The 24770-nt window shown below is 42.2% G+C and overlaps 1 protein-coding gene across 1 annotated transcript in view; it reads right to left on the minus strand.

Annotated features, from left to right (window-relative positions):
* Positions 1–24770, minus strand: part of T265_03762 (hypothetical protein) — a gene marked incomplete at both ends in the record, with an annotated part of 59185 nt that overhangs the window by 9666 nt on the left and 24749 nt on the right. The window contains 3 exons of the mRNA XM_009168315.1: positions 5920–5991; positions 10264–10368; positions 20926–21156. Coding sequence (XP_009166579.1) covers positions 5920–5991; positions 10264–10368; positions 20926–21156 — 408 coding nt within the window. The remainder of the gene's footprint in view (positions 1–5919; positions 5992–10263; positions 10369–20925; positions 21157–24770) is intronic.

Below are 24770 nucleotides of genomic sequence, written 5' to 3' on the forward strand. Positions count from 1 at the left end.
ACCCATGACCTGGCAGAGGAGTATGAAGGAGATCATGAAACGCTTGGGTGCTGTCGGTGCTACTCGCCCTCCAGGATGTGGACCGCGTGATCCTCACTGTGCCTGGTTGGAGACACTACAAGATATGGCTGCCAACCGATGTCAGTGGCGATCTTGTTATCACTTTCTATCCAGATCGCCTGAGTGAATGTCTGGAGGTGTAGGCACCTCGGAATGATTGAGGTAAGCTAGCACTAAGTCCCTTCTCCGTCCACCTTTATTCATTTCTTTACAAGGCTTTCAAATAAGTCATGGTTGTACTGCAGTGAAGCATCGGTGTTCAACACTGATGTCATGCTCTCGATGATGATGATGATGATGATGATGATGATGATGATGATGATGATGATGATGATAATGGAGTCAGTCGACTCAAGCCTTACAGAGGGCTTGACAAACCACAGACTGATTCGACAGAATATAACGACGCTATTCTAGCCTAATTCGCAAGTTTTTGTGAATCCAACAGCCTGCTGTTGAGATGGTTGCAGTTTAACTGGACGGAACAATTCATAAAGGAACACATTTGATACATCTGTCACTAAACTAGATTGTTAACGAATAAGCTATTAGTCCTCCAGAAATTTCACATTCCGTCCGGTGAGCATAAAATAAACCAAACACTGGAGATTGGGGTTAAATGTATGTTTCATAATTCAGACAGACCATACAATGAATAGTCAATATTACGATTTTGCAAGTCTGAGAGTATTGATTTTAGCTGCAGTCACGAGTATCGAATCGATAAATCCAGAAATCTCGTGGAGAATTCACATTTTCAGGGTTGGCAACGATACACTTGAGGTTGACAGGTGTACACTATTGTTGGAACCTTTTATGTGAGAACCAGGTCATTGCCTGTGCATACGCTTATGTCATATGTTTCGAACAACTTGACAAGTTCAACGTGCGTAATCCATAAAAGGCTCAGTGATCCCCGTAAAGCAATTGACGAAAACTGATAGATATTTTGTGACACCAACTTTAAGCTCTTATCTGTCAAGAGGTCCGCAAATAACCCTGACCAGTGTTTGACAAGTTTGTTTTGCTCTCCACGATGAAACCGGTAACCCGTGAGCAATGAACGGGTTGCGCGAACAGACAAGCGACAAATGTCATTTGATAATAGTGGTGAGAAAAAAACGACCGTCTGGTAGGACTGTCACTACAGACATTCTCATCGCGCCGTCGCCAATTTCATTGGCAATTAGTGAATTTCGTTGCCACATGAATTTTAAACCCCATTAACAATCACCAGCATAATTAAATCGAAGATTGATTACTTCTGTTTAGTGGTAGGTAGTTGGGACTTTTCGGTGATAACCTGATTTTTCAAGTATACTACTCTTTTTTAAGGATTTGATTGCATTGATTTTCTGGTAAGATGTACTCAGGTATGTCGAATCTCCATCTTCACTAATTTTGTATGTGTACAAAGAGGTTTATCAACGGGTCATGGTGAACCAACTTTGTGTTAGAAGAAAACGGAGCGGCGATGCCATGTTACAGACGCCGCGACATCGGGAGATTTCAGATGAGAGCGCGCCCGCCAGCCATAGCCACTTTACTCTCTGGGCCGTCAGATCGATTTAAAAAAAAAAAGCTACTTGATCAGCTTCCACACACTCTTCTCAAAGCTGGAAATCTGCCAATTACTTGTTTCTTTGACCTTCGAAGGGCCAATTTGAGGGCAGTGAAATGTTTGTCACGCTGTGGTACTTTTTGGGTAAATAGCTATCTAATTAAATTTTTGTCAATAACCATAATTCATTAACAGGGGAAAGTTCTGGTGTTCAAGTAGAACACGCAGTTGGTGGAAAATCGGGGATTTAGCCGTAAGAAGGGCGAACCCGATTGATGGATATCAAAGAGTTTTTGGTAGTCTTATGATTATTGAGTTGCGCTCAACACGACGGGATTTTCATCCGAGGGGAGGTTATGTACCACTGGTGTAACGGTGATACTACTGATGAGGGAGGCATGCGACTAGTATGTTTTCTTCTGGTAAATTCGCCTTGCGTCTCTTGAAAAGGGAGATCTATTGCGGAATTTGTGGAGCCGCTTTGTAGCATTCGCTTGCATCTGAGTAACAGTCAATGAATATCCAGGAAAGTTCAGGAAGACGCGTTCGAGGACGAGATGGATATTCAGTTTTTGTAAACAAGATACATATGAGAGTTTTGCTTCTCTGTCCAATAGTCTGTAACTGGCATTTTCTAATAAACAAGGCCTTCTTCCTTTCACTGGTATCCGGAGTGTCACATGACTTATGGTTAGGCGTATCTGGTGAGCTCCTTTAAAGACTGACGATCTAAACTCCGATGGCATACTTTGTTGGAACGGGTTTGAACAACTCAAATTAACAGTTAATTTGTCGTTTATTTTCACGTCGGGCAAATGACCGACCTTTATTTTAAGTAGCTGAATTTGACGTTTTCCCGCGGTTTTCCAATGTTCATCTATGGTATTGTTTTCAGAAAATACTTTAGAATTTTCTCCAGAGTGGGCAAATCAGACCTTGATGTTTGCATATGTCGTGATACAGTACACACCACACCATATAATCATGTCCATAAAAGGATACCCCACTTCAATATCTTGAAGTACAATAGCATTTTCCTGGGAGGCTCTGAGGAATTTCGCTGTTCTTCTGAAAGCAAACACCTCCGACCGAAAAAATCAATTCCACGTCCAGCTCAGTTAAACCAAGATATTCCCTGGGACTCCGGAGAAAACCACCGAAGAAACGGGCTCCATAATAGCTGATGCGAATTTTATCGAAGAAGGTGACAACATGGATCTCGCCCTCCCCTTTCAAGAAAAAGTTGGATGTGATGAAGTTTTGGAAAAAAGTATGTGTGATACAGGATAACCCAGGAAGTCGTGGATGAATCGGACGACGCAGATGACACGGACGGTTACACACAAATTGTGATACAAAGTGTACAACCTCTTCCACTCCCCCCCCCCAAGTTAATTCAGTCATTTAGAAGGAACGGTTGATTTAATCATTCAAGCTGTCCTCTCAACGCAGAAGCTGGAACCTACAAACTATCTGAACCAGCTGTGTCATAAAGCGGAATACTTGGAAGGTTTAAGGTCCTTGCACAATCTGTACGAATATATGCGACAGCTTATTTTAATCAATAAACACAGTTTCTATGAGACGTTATTTGTTGAAGATGTGTACTAGGCATACTTGAGTACAATCCTGCTGGAAGGACAAAACACCGGGACATTTTACGGAATAAGGCGACTTTCAGAGACATGATTCCTTTACGCAATACAGAGCTTATCAGCAACACTCACCAGACTTACCGCGTTCCGGGAGTGTTATCTTTCTCCTCTATGCTTGTTTGGTGAACACACTTTATCTCAGCTGAAAATATTTGTTCCACTCAATAAACTGAAGATAATCCGTGCGCTCCAAGACGCTGAGTTATTTAGGTGTCGGTTGTTTGCCCGTCTAAGGTCACCTGACATTGACCTTGCTCATCGACGGGAGCTCTCCCTGTTTGTGAAGGAATTCTGTAATATCTCGATTCAAACTGAACAGAAGGAAAGTTTTACCTTTCTCAGCATTGGGCATTGAGAGTTCTGAGTCTTGCTTGTGCTGGCACTTACCGGGCCTCGAAGAGTATTCGACATTGTTTGTCCTTTCTTCGGTTGTTGGTCTTTAGACGCGTGTTTCCATACCAGTCTTTTTTTACATAAGTTGGGATTCATCTCATCTGACGGGAACTGTTGGTGGCATGAATCCGAATAAGACGTTTCTCTCTATTCTATCAGATTCTCCTGTTAGTTTCTCGCATTCGTTGCTTGCATTCACTTTTTGTGTCTTTGACCGTGTTCTTCGAAAATAAATGACAATAGTAGTAATGATCTTTGAGCCTTAACACCCTTTCGACTCCCAGATACTATGCCAGACTAAGAAAGCATGAGGACTGGGATACCGCCATATTGTCCAAGCCTAGACAGGTGCAATCGGAATGCAGAGGTAGGCGCCAAACCATCAACCTTCTACTGAGTAAGTTCGCGCTCTAACCACTGAGCTACCTCGAAGTCACTTCGACTAAAAATACGGTATGTCGGAAGCATACCTCAGTACGCATTCAAGCAACCTATAGAAAAATTTGCTCCGTACAGATGGACTAATATTATGGTTCGAGTCCTTTTCCAGCGTCCGCAGTTTCTGTGATCAGTTTAAAGCCACATACACACGTTCTGTATCGGCATCATATTCCACGAAAGATTTTCTCTAGAAGTCAGTGAAATATAGTGTTGGAGGAAAGCATGCACTCACTACTGAGTCTTGTCGAACAAGATGGCGTCTGGAAACCTGAAAATGGAGACAAACATATTACTGCTTTCTCGCTTGGGGATGTCCTTGAAGAACGTCCTCAACAGTCCATTGGTCAATAGTGTTCCTTGACAATGTGTTCAACGCTTTTCCGATGCTTTCGTCCGTATGTCCGTTGTCCTACAACCCGCACCCAGCTCAAGCCTGAACATGTCTGTTAGTTTGGTCAAAATAAATCCTTTGCTCGCAGACTGCACTGGATGAATAATTTATAGTGTTTTTCGGCTGATGAAAGGCAACCGCACCAATGACCGCCCTTTAATCGATGGTGGTTTGTTCAACAAATACAGCCAACTTTGCGTGTTCAAACAGCTCTTATCGTCTACAAGATGATCCACTAAAATCTCTGACAAATCTTTTAAATGTGGTCCGAGTTCCGTTTCATGTCGCAAAGGAAACCTTGCACTGATAATTGGTTTTTATAGACCATAGAAGCAGGTCTATTCTTAAACTATTTGAGGCTTTCGGGCTTTACACTTTGAAATTATGGCGGTAAAATGAAACTATCGGAGAAGTGATACATCAGCCTCCGGTATATTTCTTTAAAGTTGTTTTTTAAAATGAAGATCACCCTTTAAGGAAACTTTTGCAGAGCGCGTTCACAGGATGCAGGTCGATTCTAGGAATTTACCTATTGCTGTAGACTTAAAAAGTGACTGCGTTATTGGTCGAGCAGATGTAACGCTACATATCAAGACGTACCTACTGTGGGGTATTGATCGAATTTTATATTACAAAGTGAACAAAAGCCTCAGATGTCTTATTAACGTATTTCAACAATGTTCCGAGCATACTGAAGGAGGTGGATGCATCCATTCACATAGTCCGTGATATGGAGAAGCACCCAGCTGATCCTTCCTTGGTGTCCGATTCTTTCGACTGGCTTCCGCGCATAGAGCAGAAGACTGATTCCCAAAAGAATTTTCCGTGGTTCAGTCTCCATCGAAGGTAGGGTCGACCATCGCAATATCCCTGTGGCATGAAGTCAAAAACTAATGGATTCCATCAGTTTGTATAGTGGACTTAATATACGGAGACTGCTATCCGACATGAAACCCCGTATTGGTGAAGTTTTGAGAGGTTCATTTGTCGTACACCTTCAGGTATGCCAGGCAGTTCGAGTTAAGCTACAAGGGCTAGTTCCTTCAGGGGAGGTCCCGAACATAGCTGGTTAAATCCATACTGTGTACAGAAAACGAATGGATTGGTACAATTCTACACGCTACTGCCCGACTTCACACTGACCGACTGGTCAGTGTATTCGCTAGTGGTTCGTCTTGCGAATCGCCAGTAAGCAATCGTTTTCAAAGCCATGACAGGATGCAACATTCCGACAGATGTACACCTGTTGATCAATCGATCGGTTTCCACAAATGCTTGAGAACCCTTTAAATATCTTACTGTTTGTTGATCTTAAGTGAATCCACACAACTTTGTCCGGAAACAACTCGAACGAAGTGTTAACAAGCGTTGGCCAAAAACAAATCGTACACGTCCGCTGGTTCAGCTGCTGTACTCACCCGTGTCTGGAACGTCAGTTGGCCTGATTATTTGACGAATTTGGTCCATATTTTGAAGATCGGGAGAAAGGCCTTTCGATAAAAAGAACGGCAAGAGGAGGGATTCACCGTGGAGCATATCAGAAATACATTTTATATTACTCACATTGTTTTTTTTTCGATCAAAGGTATAACTTTTCATCCAGATAACTTATAGAAATTCATGATTTGTAATGGGAGACGCCACAAAATTGTCTGGTGTACGGAAGCAAGTAACAAAGGTACTTACGCTGAAGTGCTATTCCATCACTGTTTAAGTTTGCGGTACAATTTCTTGCTCACAATTTGACAGATCGCAATAAATGCGGGGACCATATTGTTCACAAAATGTTTTTTTTCAGTTTCTACTAGCTACACAACCAAAATAGGTGTGCACCGAGAGTGGCTTTGTAAACCTCATAATCATGCGGGCACTGAGGCTACGAATGGAGTAGTTTGGCTAAGTCATCTGGGAACCTTAGTGGGTTTAGCTCCTCCAACTATCTCCGAATTCGCGCATTTGGGGATTTAAAAATCACTTTTTTCGTAGAGACATGAAAGACTTCGTGAAGCGAACGTCAACTGGTTTTGTTTGTTTTGTGTTTATACTAGCATGGTCACTCATTCCTCTACGGCGAAGTATATAATTTTTTTCCGTAAAAGAAACCGCGCACTTGCTTGCTAAAGACTCTCCGGTAGCCTAAAAACCGGTTTTGCTCTATTTTGGGCTGACCAGGGCTTTAGGTTTCCTTCGGTCTTATGTTTCACTTGAACCCAAACTGTACGAAATTCAACAACTGTACTCATATGCCTATCAACTTGGTTTTGATGGGAGACGCAACTCACTGTTTCGTTCAGTCGTTATTTAACGCGGGGTTCCCAACATCCCTAGATCATCTTGGGACTCAAGCAAATGTAGGTTTGTGATCATACAGAGGACAGTTCTGCCAAATGGACCTAAGCGTCTGTTAGCAGGTTTTTTGAGGAGCACAACACAAATCAACTATTTAGGGAAATTGCATCAGACGTAGGTCACGTAGTTGATGCGTCACCAAGCTATCTGTCTGCTCTCGATAGAACATGCTAAGAAGCAACTTGTTTGCCTGATGTTTGCACAGCCTTCTGACACTCACAGGCATACATATTCAGGGAGGATTATGTGTCTACTTATCATGCCCGCATTTTTGATCAAACTGTTGCCAGTAATTGAGCTGATGGTAACATGTGTGTCATCATCTGATGGGCATTAGTCTGTTCAGCAAATTCGGTTGCGTTCTGGCCCTGTGACACTGTAAGCAGTGGTCCAGAGTAGACATTAAACAGGCTGGTTAGAGCCGTATCCAAGGCAAGACGTTAATTTATTTCGAAAACAACGAATTTCCGGCGTAAATGAATAGTAAGCCCAATCAGTTTCCCCAGTGTTATTCTGAGAAGTACAGGCGGACCACGGTCCTGAAACGCGGGGTCATGTGTGCCCATTAGTCGATTTGCACACAGCTCGTGCTTTAGGTGGTTCATATTTAGCCAAGTAACCCTCTCTTCAATAATGATACCTAGTAATCTTCAAAAAATTTCGAATTAATCTCGATCCAGTTGGGAGTTACTGCTTTGAAAGAATGACTGTTTGATGTTTTTAATTCAAAACGACTCTCAAGACTGCTCTCAACGCGTATAGTGGAAAGTGATTAGCTTGTTTTTACGAAGCAGTACTCTGCTCAATCCGGAATGAAAAGGTTATGTGTACTGTGAATTCGGACCTTGATTGTTTTTGTGCAGCGGTTGTCCAGACGAAAATGACCAAAACGTTTTGGTTCGCGGGCTGAAGGTTTCGGGAAAAACTTATCAGATGGCACCCGAAAATAAATTAACAGTTAAATAAAGGATGGATCCGAGAAATACACTCTTTTGCAAATCAATTTGGTTTTCACGAGAGACTCAACTGAATCTCTGGTATATGATATTCTACAACTGAATGTGCTGCACACAGGCCGCCCCATGATTTAGTTGACACGATATTCGAGATATCACGGTGTATTTTCATAAAGGAAACTAATCACAAGGTTACTGAAAAACCAAATTGATTTGCAAATGAATACATTTCTCGAAAACAGTCCAATTCCCGTTCGAGTAGGACATGAGGTTGGCGGAAAATCGGGCACTGCACCTACCTGATGAACCCCAAGAAGGGCTAAACCGGTCGTGGGCTATCGAAGAGTTTTCAGCAACCTTGTGAGTAGTTTCCTTTAAGAAAGAATGGTTGCTTTTGTAATGAACTACTCGTAAGGTTGCTGAAAACTCCTCGACAGCCCACGACCGGTTTTGCCCTTCTTGGGGCTCATCATGTAGGCGTCTGCAAACATCAAAACCGAGAGATTCAGTTGGGTTCTAGGTGAGTTTCTCGAAGAAACCAAATAAGTTTGCAAATGAGTGTATATTCGCTAAAGGATAGTTTCCTTTACACCCGGCAAATATTGCTAATCCCGCGTTTGGGGACATTTATCTCTGTCGTGCGCCGTACTGTGCATCATCTGGATAGCTACGAAAGATTGTTCATATGCTTTTGGTTTGTTTTGAAAAGAAAGAGCTCAGTAAGCCTAAATCCCATTCAATATGAGATTGTCAGTACTGGATATCCTTAGCTCGGAGGTCTTCTCTTCCATTATGATGAAGGGTATTCAACTCTCTGGAATTTCGTTTCAGTATTTTTTCTCGAGAAAACTAAACTGCCACTAGCCGACCGATATCCGTAGCACCGGGAAACGACCAGGTACCCACTTGGTCTATTCCACAACAGACTTTATCAAAGCCGATGGCAATACGTTAAAGTGCTGTTTAGTTAGCTGACGTTCAAGTGACGAGAAGTTTGATTATCGTCAGGCTCGGCAAGTGGGTTGACCACCGCCTGAGCAACCGGTTGATAACTAAATTTTCTGTGGATCTGATCGTACTTCTTCATATTTCTTCGTGAATAGCTTCACAGCTTGTTTGTTTCACCGTCCATCAGAAAATCGTGGGCTTTCTTTGGAATGTAGGATCTTCTGTTCCAAAATATCCACTACGATGTCATTCTACGCGAGAATATTGCAACGATGAGGTGACCGTATTGGTTTACTTTTCATCGTTTTGAGCGAGACAGCTCATGAGAATTCAGAAAATGTCGATAGTTTCTCACGGTTTGGGTAGTTGCCTGGCAAAAACTCATTTTTACGTTCTCGTTTTTGAAACGGAAGGTAAAAGCGACGGTATGCCACATGGTAGTTTTATTCCAGTCTTTTTGGTTGGTCTTCTTGATTAGATTTACGCTCAGAAAGAAAACAACTGTATGGACGTAACGCACTACTCATACGGTTGCTGAGAGCTCTCCGACAGCCCACGACCAGTCTTGTTCTTGTTGGACCACAGTCCCTCAGTTTTCCCAAACCTACTTTCCACTTCGACTGAAATTGCACGAAATTTGACCAAGACACTGATCTGGCCTAAGTAGTCCATTGCGTAATATGTAATACCGTACAAAATGAAACATGAGGCGGCCCGGTCCTGAACATTCAGTTGAACAGGAATATCACAAGGCAGGGATTCACTTAGATCTCCCTTGAAAACCAAATTGGTATGCAAATGAATGTATTTCGATAAATAAACTGCCTTCTGGATCAGTTATGGTGGAGTGAATGCTGTTGGAGTCGGATTCAGCTGACAAAGCCGAAATGACAAATGAGATCAATATTTGTACCTACTGGTGTCACGTGTGTGTCGTTATCAAGGGTGATAGCTTAATGTGGCTAGGCTACTAATGGACTTGGAAGAGGGGGAAGCCATCGAAGGTAACCGAAGGCTCGGTTAGGTCATGGTAGTCAATTTTCAAACCCAAAGCTATCATGTGAAGGTAGATTAGTTTAGTCAAGTGTGGGTGGAAGGTTATCTAGCTCTGTAGCCAAATAAACGAGCTGAACTAGTAGCTATAAATGCAAACTTATGTCCCTAAATCTCGGATTCCTTTTTTTCAGATTCCAACCACTGGTGACACGTGCTTTATGTTTTAGGCATATTGCAACAATCTTACGAGCTTTCTAGTTATATTCAGCTGAACAGCGGTCGAATGGGCTCTGTGTTAAGTCTAAAAATGGTCACAAAGCGTGGTTCTTCATCATGCATGAAGTCACTTCAATACTCAGTAACGAGAAACTGCCTGGAGTGGTATATCGTCTTTCGGAAGGATGTCCTATACTTAATACGCCACCTTGACTTTTCAAATTACGTGACCTCCACTCCGAAAAAAAACTACACGCAGTCAGCAGTACCTCTGAAAGACGAACGCCTGAAACTTACCACCATGACAGCAGAAGATTTTGTCCCCAACGATCGCCGCAACCGGCAGACAGTTGAAGCAATCTGAGAATATTTTCCATAATTTAATGCTGAATCGACGTTTGCCTGCAAACAAAAGTGCATGATTACACATCCATTAGATGCAGTTGTTTGATGCGGGTATTTTTGACGACATCAATGTGTGACCGATTGGTCGACTAGCCCCCGGCAAACCAGTATGTCTGAATTTAAGGTTAATCTGAGAAAATCACTTGTCTAGCATTTTACTGTGTCACGTACGTGCTGTATAAAATTCCGTTAGTTTTTAGACCAATGCATTAGGAACAAAAGTTTTAAAAATTTCAACTATGGAATTGGAAATTAGTGCCGGGCCAATCTGAATTGTGCTAGTGCCTACCGTGCCTTGAAGAGCGTTCAACATTTTTCGTTTCAGAGCGGTTTGGTAAACAATCGGTGGATTTATTGTTGGGCAACGTTTCACTTTTGACGTAAAAGCTTGGTCAGGCCAAATGAGTAATTAAGTAGGTTGATTGGGTTTGAAGGTAGTCAGGGAACCCATCCGTGAGATGCCTTGTGACTAGTGACGTGATCAGTGCTGGGTGCTCAGTCTGATGTTCCTGTTTGTTGATTAGTGGGGACGACTGAGATTTACGATAGATTGGTTAGGGGGGATTCGTCTTCATGATGAACCCGGATTTTTCGTCCTTGCTTCTTCAGTCTAAGACATCTTAATTGAAAATTCCTCTTGGGGTCGTTCACAGACTTCGTTCACCTGTGTTCGCTCAAAGTTGCCAAGATAAGTGGTTTGTGGTTGGGAGTGAGGGTGGTTAATTGGATCTTACTCTGTTTGGGTTTTGTACTTTAAGACCCAGACCATTTTGCTGATAACTGAAAACTCGTTCGTCTGTTAATTTCACTTATCAAGCTCTTCACACACTGGAGATAATATAACCTTCGAGCATTTCTGTCAGTGATAGGTAAAAAGTCGTCAAAGGCCATGCTAACTTGTACTCTTGTTCCAAGACTTCTGAAATAGCGTCCCTGTTGTCATGCAAAAGAACAAAGTTGTAAAGATTCAGCAGTACTCTACGAGTTGAAGATGTGTAGATCATCACTGAGAGCAAATAAAAACTTCCTAGCTCCATATTCACACAATTGTTTTGGGCATGGGGGTGGGGTGGTTAATTGGACCTAACTCTACTTTGATTGGTGACACGAGGCGGTGTGCAGTTATCAGCGAAAACAGTCAGTCAGTATGTCTGAATTTAAGGTTAATCTGAGAAAATCACTTGTTTAGCATTTTACTGTATCGCGTACGCGCTGTATAAAATTCCGTTAATTTTTAGACCGATGCATTAGAAACAAAACGTTTTAAAAATTTCAACTATGGAACTGATAATTCGGATTATTGGAAATTAGTGCCGGGCGAAAATTGGCCTGTCACGGAGGGAAATGACCGTGAGTCAACCCGGGATTGGCTATTTTCGGGGAATGAGATCAGATTTTGTCCCAGTTTTCGCGAAAAAATCCTTTGAGTTTGTCTCAGCAAGAGATCATGGTTTCTTGCATCATTCTCTGCTATCTAAATCATTAGTGACCATTCACAGGAACGGTTATTTCCACAAAGACTTTTCGAATTACCAACATCATTGTCCTTTAGAATGGATTCTTACAGATGAATAAAAACCACCGAAGTTTTGTTGATTTGGGAGTTCACATCTACAAACATTCTTAGTCCTGCAGCAGTTACAGTCGTAGTTATAGGCAGTCCGATTTTTTTCAAACCTCTAGTCCAAAAGCTAACCATAAATGGTCTCGGTGGTAACATACCTTAAGAAAGAATTTAAACATTCTGAAAAAGCTGCACAAAGGATGAGAGTTCTAGAATTCTCCTCAGAAAAACTTAGGAATTCTGTCCAAGAGCAAATCTTGTACACACTGTCCGGAGATAAATCCTTTCTTCAAAGAATTTACTCGTGAGAATTTGTTTTTTTTTTAATTTTAGGAAAACCTGCTCGTCAACCTCATTTGTGGACAGAAAAAGGGCAGATTACTCGTACATGGAACTAACTTATTCGGAATTCAATCAGCACGATGTGCTTTGATCTTTTACTGAGTTCTTCTGCGTTAGTAGGTTGTCTCGTGGCATGGTGCTGATGAATATTCCCTCGCCATAATCTCAGCCCTACGTGTAGTCGGTTGTGATGTCGACTTTTTGGTCCACCAACCGATGATAATCTCTCATCGAGGGATCTGCTTTCCTCAATCCACCAATGCTGTTATTGAATTGCGGCCCTAAGGTCACAGTCAGTGACTTGTGTTTGCTTGCCATTGTGGGCTCTCTGCGTATTCATGACACTTTTATGCGTGGCACATGGCGTTGAATGTAAATTTTTGCCTTCGAAGAGTTTTCAGCAACCTTGTGAGTAGTTTCCTTATGAAAATATACTGCGATATCTCGAATATCGTGCCAACTGAATCATGAGGCGGCCTGTGTGCAGCACATTCAGCTGGAGGACATCATAAACGAGAGATTCAATTGGGTCTCCCGTGTAAAACGAATTGGTTTGCAAATTAGTGTTTTTCTCGTAATTTTTTGCCATTTAATCTCACACCAGCCCCAGTATGACGGACACTTTGTGCCTGATGTATGAGTCTTGACTGTGCTGGGGTTTACCGCACCTTGAAGAGCATTCAACATGGTTCGTCCTATCTTCGATTGTTGGTCTTTAGACGCGTGTTTCCATACCAGACGTTTTTTACATAAGCTGGGATTCATCTCATCTGACGGGAACTGTTGGTGGCATGAATTCGAAGGAGACATTCCCCCAGTTTTATCTAGTGTTCACCATGCATTCGTCGCTTGCATTCAATTTTTATGCTTGTGACCATGCCCTTCAAAAATAACTGATGATAATATTGCAATGTAATCAGTGATTTATTGACGCTACTTTTACATCCTTGGCTTCTCTGCTTAAGAGTTGAAAACGTGACCGAAGTGACAAAAACTACGTATTTCGCCGTTACTACCGTTGACGAAGTATATCTTCCGATTTACAAGTCATTGAACTTCGAAGAAGATCGAAGGATAAGTAACACATTGATTGAAAACCAAATTTACGGTACCTCTACTAGCATGCTACGTTTGCGACAGAACCCATCAACACCATATCCCTTCAAGGCTATCATCCTTCTACAGTGACAACTTGTGCCGAATATCTGCTATGAACTGTGCGAGATGATTTCTATCATATGACTGCTTCTTCAATCATAATTTTGTGAGCCAAGATAAAGCCGGTACGATTTCCACAGCATTTACTCCCCTAGCATGCTTCACGCACGGTCCAATATCGTCATCACTGTCAGCTGTAATAACGGCGTACTCGCCGTACAGTGGTTGTGGCTGTCACAGTTTCATTCACCGATGATTCGGAGAGGTGGGGTAGGTAGCTGCGCATTAGAGGTGGGAGCTGTAAATTAATGCGTAAATAACAGAACTGTAGTGGACTGCCAAGTGGGGGGATTGGGAAGGGAACTATGCACGGAAGGTTATAGCTTTGATGCATGAAAGCCGTTGAGGGCGGAACTCTACAATAGCTTGATTAGCAGTGTGCGACGGGATGCAAGCAAACTGCCAAGCTCGGCGAACAGATCAACCGCCATCCGATCAGCCACCAGATGACCTCCTTACTTAACACTTTACCACTGTTTTGGTCTCAATAAACACCCGAAGCCGGCTCGAGATAACACTCCGCTTCTTCCACCGCTGACCTTGGAGTTGTATCAAATTTTAACTGGACCATTTGCACAAGCGGTTCTGAAGCCGAGCTTTTCTCTCTTTATTCGGAAATCTGAATCAATGAGTTGTAATACTGCAGCTTTATCTGAAAACCGCGGCCCAACAACAAGCCGGAGTAGACAGAACCTTTTCCAGTCCAAGTTGACTCACCTTCCGAACCCAGTCTGCCACTTCCTTAGACAGTGCAGTGCTAAAACATTAAGCTATGCAGATTCTCAAGCCTTTCTGTTTAATTCTAGTCCGGATTTTCACTGTTTTTTTCTAAGTTGATCAGATGAAAGTTCATTTTTAAAGTTCACGGTTATCGGTTGTATGAAATCAAATTTACAAACGTCATTTTAGATTTTGTGATACAGGATGTATGCACAATATGTTGCTGGCCTAAATAAAGTAAAACTACAATCTAATATGGCGTTTTCTGGGAAATCGTCTCTCTGGAAGATATCAAAGGTAGTAAAAACGAAGAAAACACGGCCAGTTTTCTAAATTATCTGAGGATGTCATCCGCACCGCAAGCATCCATTCCGCTTTCCAAGATGAGCGTCCCGTTACGAGCGCACAGATTTACTGCTCCACTCTAATAAATGCCACTGACATCACATCAAAACACCAAGAGTGATTGCGTAGTTGTGATATATGAATGCTGCGTGACACCCAGAAACATATTTCCCCAAGGAGGTCCCCAACTCAAAGAGGCAAACCTTTTGGTTGCTTGAAGCGGCCCATCGATTGAAATTATTCATACAGATGTACTTTCCTCACGGAACTGAAGTGACTTTGCATTGCTTCCCGTTCTAGATTATCTAGCGCCGATTCTGATGGGCAGTCTGAACTTTTGTGGCCAATCGGCTCATCTCCACATAAGGAACCTTCGATATTGACACCTTTTCTCCCTAAAATCACTCCCAATTTCTTTCCCAGTATCCGATCCAGGATACAATCAAAAATTAAACTATATTGCTTAGCATCAGACGGTTTTCAATGGTGATTCATTAAGCAAAGCCGAGTTGTATAATTCAATAATTCCTGACCAAAGCCTCTATCATGATCGGTATTATGCTCCCATAGAGATATTCAAAAGTTTAAATGTCTTATAATAGTCCACTTAACAAGTTCCAATTAGGACTTCCATAAATGTTTGTTGAGTGACGCTCAGTGTTCAATCCCGCTCCCCAAAACCCACACTATACCAAGGGTGGAGAAAACGGATGTGCTGCAATCTGGCTAGAGAGGTTTTTCAACGTGAATGATTGAAACTACTCAGTCTGCTTACAATACACATGCTCTCAGTTTGATAAATTAATGCTGTCCGTGTCAAACTGAACTCAGTGTCTGACTCCTGACTGTGGGCTGATTTCCACGTCTTGTCTGGTCGCGGAAAATCATACCCAAGGCGATTTCGATCTTAGTTACCAGCTGGACGGAAGGTCACATATGTAGAGTTCCCCCGTACAACGCATTCAATGTGATACTGGACACTGACACACTGTTTTAGTTGGTAAACGGATACGACCAGTATAAAATTAATAGCGTAATGGGGCGAACTCCTTCTATATGGATATTTTTAGAAATGGTATGCAACACCTAATCAACCTATTCAAGCAATCACGCAGCCACTTTACTGTGAGATTTACCGGTCACCTGAAAACATTGCTAAACGTGCTATCCAAAATGTCCGGGTCGAAATCGGTAAAGTAAACAATAAAACCATTCTGTGTAATGTTTGCTTCATATTCTCCAGAGTCCATGAACTTAGGTCAGCCAGGTGCATCGCAGGGAACGCAAAACCTGCTCGGTTTGGGGAGCAGTCCATTTAAGGCAAGATACTTAAATGTCGGCTTTCAAATACAGCATACGGCTGATGGAAACAGAGTGATGAACACCGAGAGCAGTGAACACGGTTGTCAAACAACTTTTAACAAACGTAAGGGAAGTTTGTCCAGCTTTCCCCCTTTATGTCGGCTGGCAAGAATTTCCACGGAAATGCCTTTCCGCATGTTAAGAGATAAGATTATAGATTCATAGAGAGTGGACATAACTGGACATTTCGGCTTGCATCAGTGACTTGCTGATATTGACAGTCTTCCAGAGATTCAAAAGCTGATTATAAGTAACACTTATTTGCAAACAATTTCGGTTTTGCGGTGGACGCACCTAGAACCCAGCTGAATCTGTCCGTTTTGTTGTTTCTAGGTTGGAAGTAATTACTTTTGAAAGACTCTTTAGATGAAGAGTAGTACGGCGTTTTTTGCGGAGTTCGATTGTGTCATGCATGCTCCACTAAGTCAGGTCACAAGAATTTACTTACATTCATTGCATCGAGTGAATCCGAGCACAACCTCTACGTCATCAACATCATGAACTACGTGAGTAACAAAGCCCCCTAAGCCACACGTGTCTGTCAAGGTAAGTGTTGGGCTGTCTTTAAGGATATGCACCGAGTTATAACCCAATCAAAAATGAAAATACAACACCGGAACACTTAGATGTGCACCAATGAAGTAAGCTGTGTTTGACTGAAATTCAACATTTGACGTCATCAGACTTTCAGTACTCAGCAATCAAAAGTGATGTTTCTGGTTACCCAGTGGATTCCGAGACAGCGCTTATCCATTTTTTACAGCAGCGCTCAATCGATTTTCGCTAAGGCGATGCCGGTATTCGGCACCCAGCGGATCTAATCTCTAACTACCAAACTGGTCTAATCAAATGGATTTCCCAGCGGTCGTTTGTGAGTAGTGGAACTGATTTGGCTTCATACGTTTGTGTTTTCTCCAATAAACGAAAAGTCGGCAAGCGACAGACAGACAGAATGATTTAGTTAGGACAGAAAGAAGATTGGAGTGGGAATAAACTACTTATTTCTAGTCTCACTAGTTGACGACTAAATCGTGCGGTGCACATACAACTCGGCAAGGCAGTAACTGAACCAAGTAAAATAGGCGAACCGGAGAAATACGTGATTTTGAGCCAGACGTTGGTGGATGAATATTAGAAATGTAATCAACGTGAATGAATGGCCGATATGAAGAAGAAGTCTCTTGATTGGCAGAGCTTGATTACCAGCTAGATGGTCGCCCTCGAATATTTCAAGATATGTTTGTTTGTGTTTTGGAAGAGACAGAGATCCAGTATGCCAAAACTGTTGGTAGAAGGATCGACGACATGGGTTTCAAAGGTATCGATAACTCGAGAACGATCAGATGAAAGTTCATTTTTAAAGTTCACGGTTATCGGTTGTATGAAATCAAATTTACAAACGTCATTTTAGATTTTGTGATACAGGATGTATGCACAATATGTTGCTGGCCTAAATAAAGTAAAACTACAATCTAATATGGCGTTTTCTGGGAAATCGTCTCTCTGGAAGATATCAAAGGTAGTAAAAACGAAGAAAACACGGCCAGTTTTCTAAATTATCTGAGGATGTCATCCGCAAGCATAAACTCCATTCCGCTTTCCAAGATGAGCGTCCCGTTACGAGCGCACAGATTTACTGCTCCACTCTAATAAATGCCACTGACATCAAGATTTAACACCAAGAGTGATTGCGTAGTTGTGATATATGAATGCTGCGTGACACCCAGAAACATATTTCCCCAAGGAGGTCCCCAACTCAAAGAGGCAAACCTTTTGGTTGCTTGAAGCGGCCCATCGATTGAAATTATTCATACAGATGTACTTTCCTCACGGAACTGAAGTGACTTTGCATTGCTTCCCGTTCTAGATTATCTAGCGCCGATTCTGATGGGCAGTCTGAACTTTTGTGGCCAATCGGCTCATCTCCACATAAGGAACCTTCGATATTGACACCTTTTCTCCCTAAAATCACTCCCAATTTCTTTCCCAGTATCCGATCCAGGATACAATCAAAAATTAAACTGTATTGCTTAGCATCAGACGGTTTTCAATGGTGATTCATTAAGCAAAGCCGAGTTGTATAATTCAATAATTCCTGACCAAAGCCTCTATCATGATCGGTATTATGCTCCCATAGAGATATTCAAAAGTTTAAATGTCTTATAATGGTCCACTTAACAAGTTCCAGTTAGGACTTCCATAAATGTTTGTTGAGTGACGCTCAGTGTTCAATCCCGCTCCCCAAAACCCACACTATACCAAGGGTGGAGAAAACGGATGTGCTGCAATCTGGCTAGAGAGGTTTTTCAACGTGAATGATTGAAACTACTCAGTCTGCTTACAATACACATGCTCTCAGTTTGATAAATTAATGCTGTCCGTGTCAAACTGAACTCAGTGTCTGACTCCTGACTGTGGGCTGATTTCCACGTCTTGTCTGGTCGCGGAAAATCATACCCAAGGCGATTTCGATCTTAGTTACCAGCTGGACGGAAGGTCACATATGTAGAGTTCCCCCGTACAACGCATTCAATGTGATACTGGACACTGACACACTGTTTTAGTTGGTAAACGGATACGACCAGTATAAAATTAATAGCGTAATGGGGCGAACTCCTTCTATATGGATATTTTTAGAAATGGTATGCAACACCTAATCAACCTATTCAAGCAATCACGCAGCCACTTTACTGTGAGATTTACCGGTCACCTGAAAACATTGCTAAACGTGCTATCCAAAATGTCCGGGTCGAAATCGGTAAAGTAAACAATAAAACCATTCTGTGTAATGTTTGCTTCATATTCTCCAGAGTCCATGAACTTAGGTCAGCCAGGTGCATCGCAGGGAACGCAAAACCTGCTCGGTTTGGGGAGCAGTCCATTTAAGGCAAGATACTTAAATGTCGGCTTTCAAATACAGCATACGGCTGATGGAAACAGAGTGATGAACACCGAGAGCAGTGAACACGGTTGTCAAACAACTTTTAACAAACGTAAGGGAAGTTTGTCCAGCTTTCCCCCTTTATGTCGGCTGGCAAGAATTTCCACGGAAATGCCTTTCCGCATGTTAAGAGATAAGATTATAGATTCATAGAGAGTGGACATAACTGGACATTTCGGCTTGCATCAGTGACTTGCTGATATTGACAGTCTTCCAGAGATTCAAAAGCTGATTATAAGTAACACTTATTTGCAAACAATTTCGGTTTTGCGGTGGACGCACCTAGAACCCAGCTGAATCTGTCCGTTTTGTTGTTTCTAGGTTGGAAGTAATTACTTTTGAAAGACTCTTTAGATGAAGAGTAGTACGGCGTTTTTTGCGGAGTTCGATTGTGTCATGCATGCTCCACTAAGTCAGGTCACAAGAATTTACTTACATTCATTGCATCGAGTGAATCCGAGCACAACCTCTACGTCATCAACATCATGAACTACGTGAGTAACAAAGCCCCCTAAGCCACACGTGTCTGTCAAGGTAAGTGTTGGGCTGTCTTTAAGGATATGCACCGAGTTATAACCCAATCAAAAATGAAAATACAACACCGGAACACTTAGATGTGCACCAATGAAGTAAGCTGTGTTTGACTGAAATTCAACATTTGACGTCATCAGACTTTCAGTACTCAGCAATCAAAAGTGATGTTTCTGGTTACCCAGTGGATTCCGAGACAGCGCTTATCCATTTTTTACAGCAGCGCTCAATCGATTTTCGCTAAGGCGATGCCGGTATTCGGCACCCAGCGGATCTAATCTCTAACTACCAAACTGGTCTAATCAAATGGATTTCCCAGCGGTCGTTTGTGAGTAGTGGAACTGATTTGGCTTCATACGTTTGTGTTTTCTCCAATAAACGAAAAGTCGGCAAGCGACAGACAGACAGAATGATTTAGTTAGGACAGAAAGAAGATTGGAGTGGGAATAAACTACTTATTTCTAGTCTCACTAGTTGACGACTAAATCGTGCGGTGCACATACAACTCGGCAAGGCAGTAACTGAACCAAGTAAAATAGGCGAACCGGAGAAATACGTGATTTTGAGCCAGACGTTGGTGGATGAATATTAGAAATGTAATCAACGTGAATGAATGGCCGATATGAAGAAGAAGTCTCTTGATTGGCAGAGCTTGATTACCAGCTAGATGGTCGCCCTCGAATATTTCAAGATATGTTTGTTTGTGTTTTGGAAGAGACAGAGATCCAGTATGCCAAAACTGTTGGTAGAAGGATCGACGACATGGGTTTCAAAGGTATCGATAACTCGAGAACGACTGGCTCACAGCAGAATCGGCTGTGTTATGCGTTGTACGGCAGCAGTAAAACTGTGATCAAACAATGCGCTGATGGTTTGTTTAAAGCTGAGGCGAAATTGGATACAACGAAGGGGCGTGCGATATACCTACTATGATACCGCGTACACTAGAATGCTAGCAGGGATTAGGGCAGCTTAAGAGGGATCATTCTCACAAAATGTTTACCATTTAGGATTTTTAAGGATGGTGAATTTTTAAGAATCGATTACCTTCTGCAACGTGACTCTTATTGACAATAAAAACTTACTGGATCTAGCTGTGCCAACTACTTAAATGTCTGCCTTTTTACGACTCTCAGTTCTTGATAGAGTTTCCCGCCGTTGCACAGATATTACGCAAGTATTTCTTGGCATATTTAATGTGGTAATACAGCAACGCCCACAGTTATCAACCCCCAGACAAGCTAAACATTTGCATACATTTTGAATACAGCAAGCAATCCACCACACTGGTACCAGCTGCTTTCATCTCTGCTAACGATATACCATTGATTCATCACTTCCTCCAGGGGAATGCCTCAATATAAATATTGTTGGTTTTTATATTTTCTTCTGATACCCTCGGTTGATTTCTGATGAAGATATCAAAGCCACACCGAAAAATTCAATCAGCTTCGCAACACATAACTCCAATGCTCACTGTTACAAAATCTTACATACTTCACACTGTCGAGAAATTTTTCCAATGACTCACATTCATCATAAAATCCATAGATACGATTTATTGCTGCGCACTCATGATTGCCACGGAGAAGAAAAAAGTTTTCCGGATAGCGTATTTTGTAGGCAAGCAGTAGACAGATTGTTTCCAAACTCTGTTTGCCTCGATCCACGTAGTCTCCGAGGAATAGGTAGTTGGAAGTGGGCGGCCAGCCACCGAGCTCGAACAGACGGAGTAGATCTGAATACTGACCGTGAATATCACCTGAATGTTTGAAGAATACACAATAACAAAAACAAAACTAAGGCGGTCTGAAACCTCCATTAACTGAGCAATCTTGTTGTCCACAGTATTCCAAGACTGTTTTCTAAACTAAACCGGACCTTCCAGCAAGGAATTGCGGCTTTACATACTACGTAAACGTCATCGGAGTTTGCGTGTGTCTGAACCTTTGGGCGCCTGGAAAGATTATCGGCAAACTTTGGTGCACAGTTTGTCCGAATAGCATTATTTTCAAAACTACCGAGTTATTAGCCCTTCTAACATTATGATCGCTGACAAAAGTATCAGTGGAGGAAAAGAAACGTTGGTGACGTACAAACGTTCCCAAATGATCAGGTAAATTTCCTTAACCCGAAAGATACATGAGAGTGGGTCTGGTACTAGCCTACATGAAAACCTAGTGATCGTGCATCACCGGTAATCAGTTGAGTAATCTGGACGGAAGTGGCTGAAAACACAAAATATTTTCACAACTTGCTTCGACATTTTTCGCCCTGACAGATTTTGCGTTTTTCTCGGTTTTTCTAACTCCAAAGCGGATCCCAAAACATTGTTTTTCACAAGCGATAAATAGGTACAGGTTAAAAACAAGATCAGACACTACATCTTGAGTTGTCTACGTTCAGCCAACATGAATCGTCGGGTGTCTTACCAAACTTCATTCCTCCAATCGTCTAACTTTTAGAATTTTTGTATCCTCAATCTGCTAGATGAGCACAAGTTTGGAGACCATCCCGTGACTAAAGGCTAGAGCAACATCAAAACACAATCTTTAAACTGGCGGATATGAGCTTCCCTTTAGGACTTCATGGTATATCAGTTTGACGCGAATTTGGTTTTTGGACTTGGTTTGTTAGCGCGTGTGCAGACGGGCACACAGTTTGACTAAGCATCATCAGCATGATAGCCACAAACAGCTACTCTATGGATGGAACCGGCCTGAGGGGCAGCTGGGTCACCAGGATACGTTAGCGGAGCCAGGAGAAACCTCAGTGGATTCTATATGCCTGTTTTAGAAATGCTTCGAGCATCAGCAGAGATTGAATCCAAAGTACGCTGTGCTTTCCAGTTTGCCCCTGGGTATGTTTAAGACGGCCAGATGAGAATCAAGAGTTAATTAGTACCTGAAAATGTTTGCCAAGTCGTGATAGACTTATGCTCAGTTAACGGTTTGAAATCCAAGGGGAATCACGTTAAAAAGATCATCAAAAGCAGAGTGGGATCAGGCTTTCTGCAGTTTTCAATAGAGCTTGTGTCCTTTAGGTGAAATCAGCCTGTTCCGTCTAGCCCAGAAGCACCGTACACCTATTTTATCGTTGTTGAGAATTATCGGCAGAGTGTCCCTCAAAGTCAAAGGGTTTCGAATTCGCAACCTAGTGGGCAGCGATGGAACACTCAACTGTCTGGACACAGACGGGTGATCCACATTGTGAATAACTCCCAATTTTGCAGGTAGTAGTGGTAGTTTTTCTTAGTTTTGCGCGCCAGGCTTGCTTCACGGGAAAAGGCCGTTTGCCTATGATCTGAATTGACAAGTAACTCACTACTTCGGTGACACTTCCAATGAGTTATACTCACGAACCGATCAGATTTGTCCCGGATTAGAGCATGGCGCGGTTCCCTGCGCACTGTAGCCAGACCCTCCTAAAGGAGGCTATTACATGTTAGGCGACTCTTTGAGTCACTATCACGTTGAGTGCATTATCAGTGCACTAGGCGTCACAGATTCGTGGAATATTGCAAAGCTAACCCTACTAACTTCTTACTGTCTTCTGGCTTTCAGCCAACCTCTAGAATGATTTGGCTAGATAGTGTCATGTATGGTTTGTTCTACCCACACCTAAAACGCAACCGCGCATAGGCTGTCTTCTAAGTGGGTTACAAAGTTTGAGGTAAACAAATTTATGAGTGACCCTGTTTCAGGGGTCTTGCGCTGACATCAGGTGCCTTGTTCTATGTTTTTGCGCTCTCGTGCAAGCGCCAAGCCAGACACTTAGGGTCGAAACCTAACAGGATATGTTGGCTTGATTATGGTGCCATTTGATCTCGAGAGCAATTAGCTTCAGTTAACTCAAGAACATGGAGAGGTTTATGGATTACGGGGCAGCCATTTGGGTGTAGAGACAGGTTCGTGTTCACCAAATTGCTTCACTATCTAACGGAACAGCCCTGTGACCAAGACTCTCCACTATCCGCTTTTTCAGGCGTTCTTTAAGACCACTTGTGTATAGTGCACAGTTCAACGTAACAAGGAGAGCATCACGATATTATGCCAAGCTGAGCTATGCTAGAGATAAGTTACAAAAAGGAAGTTTGTGCAAGGAAATTAACTGGCAAAGTACGACAAGCGTAGCGCATGTTCAGAATGCACCGAACAACAATTAGGTACTAATGACTTGATGGAAATCGAAACCATCTGGCCAAAACTGGCAAGTGTATTGAACCACGTGACCATCGGATTTGAACACTGTTGTGTAATTTGGCCGTAATTCGAGGAACGTCAACTTTCTGAAGGCGAGTTTCTGATGCGTCCATGACTAAGACCAAACTTTAAAAGCGCGACTGCACCAACACACTAGGTATATAGTGTGTATATGCGTAGCGATAGACATTTGAATTATTGATTAGTTCACACGAAGGACGCCCAGTTTGAAGGGACTAACGTCGTTGTTATCCACAAGTGATTTCTAGGGGAATGGGTCACTGTTTGTTTATATACACTTGTATATTCAAGTTATCTGTGCACAGAATTTCAGGGGGCAAGCAAAACTTCCTGGAAATCTTCTTGTTTGCGAGGTCAATCAAGCAACAATTCATTATGAGAAGCCATATAATAACGCATTATACACCTTATACTGTTGTTTCTTATTACTGTACCAATCTCGGATAGTTTTTCTTTAAATATAGCTGATCGTTTGTAACAAAAAGAAGTGTGAAGTCACTGTAAACTTTTTCGCTGTAAACAGCGAAGAAGAAAAATCACACTGAGTGCCAACAGTGAACGCCTATTTCTTGTTCCACAACTCCAAATGGTCAGAAAGGTTTTGGAGTAAAAACATCCGAGATGATGAAGAGTGCGCAAAGTCCCTCATGTAACTCTGGCGTAAAATGTTGTACACCTGGTACGGGGTGTAGTATTTCGTATTAGACTATGTAAACAGCATTGAATGTGGAAAAGGCCTATGAAGATGGATTCATATGTGGAATCAATAACTGCGTCTCGGAACGATTCATGCGCCAAAAATATTTTCTAAGCAGATAGAGAAGCAACTGGTTGATTGCCTAAATGGCAGTTACACAAACACTGAAGAGCAAGTTTCCCTCGTTGGTTGTTTATTGGGTTCGAAAACATCAGGTCACCAAATCCTTTCTGGTGGACTGAAGACAGTGGAATTTAGCTGTATAGAGAACCTGAACGAATTATTGAGCATCAAGAGGACAAAGATCCAGAGATGTGACACTCGAGCTGGTGGATCTCAGCTGTCCAAGAACTTCCAACGTCAGTCAATCTCGTAATTTAGCATGTTGATCAGCCAACTCGGTTGGACGAGTCCACCCAAATTCACCACGGACGATCTTCTGTTGAAAAAACTAGT

This window comes from Opisthorchis viverrini (assembly GCF_000715545.1).
Source record: "Opisthorchis viverrini unplaced genomic scaffold opera_v5_60, whole genome shotgun sequence".
Classification (NCBI taxonomy): Eukaryota; Metazoa; Platyhelminthes; class Trematoda; order Opisthorchiida; family Opisthorchiidae; genus Opisthorchis; species Opisthorchis viverrini.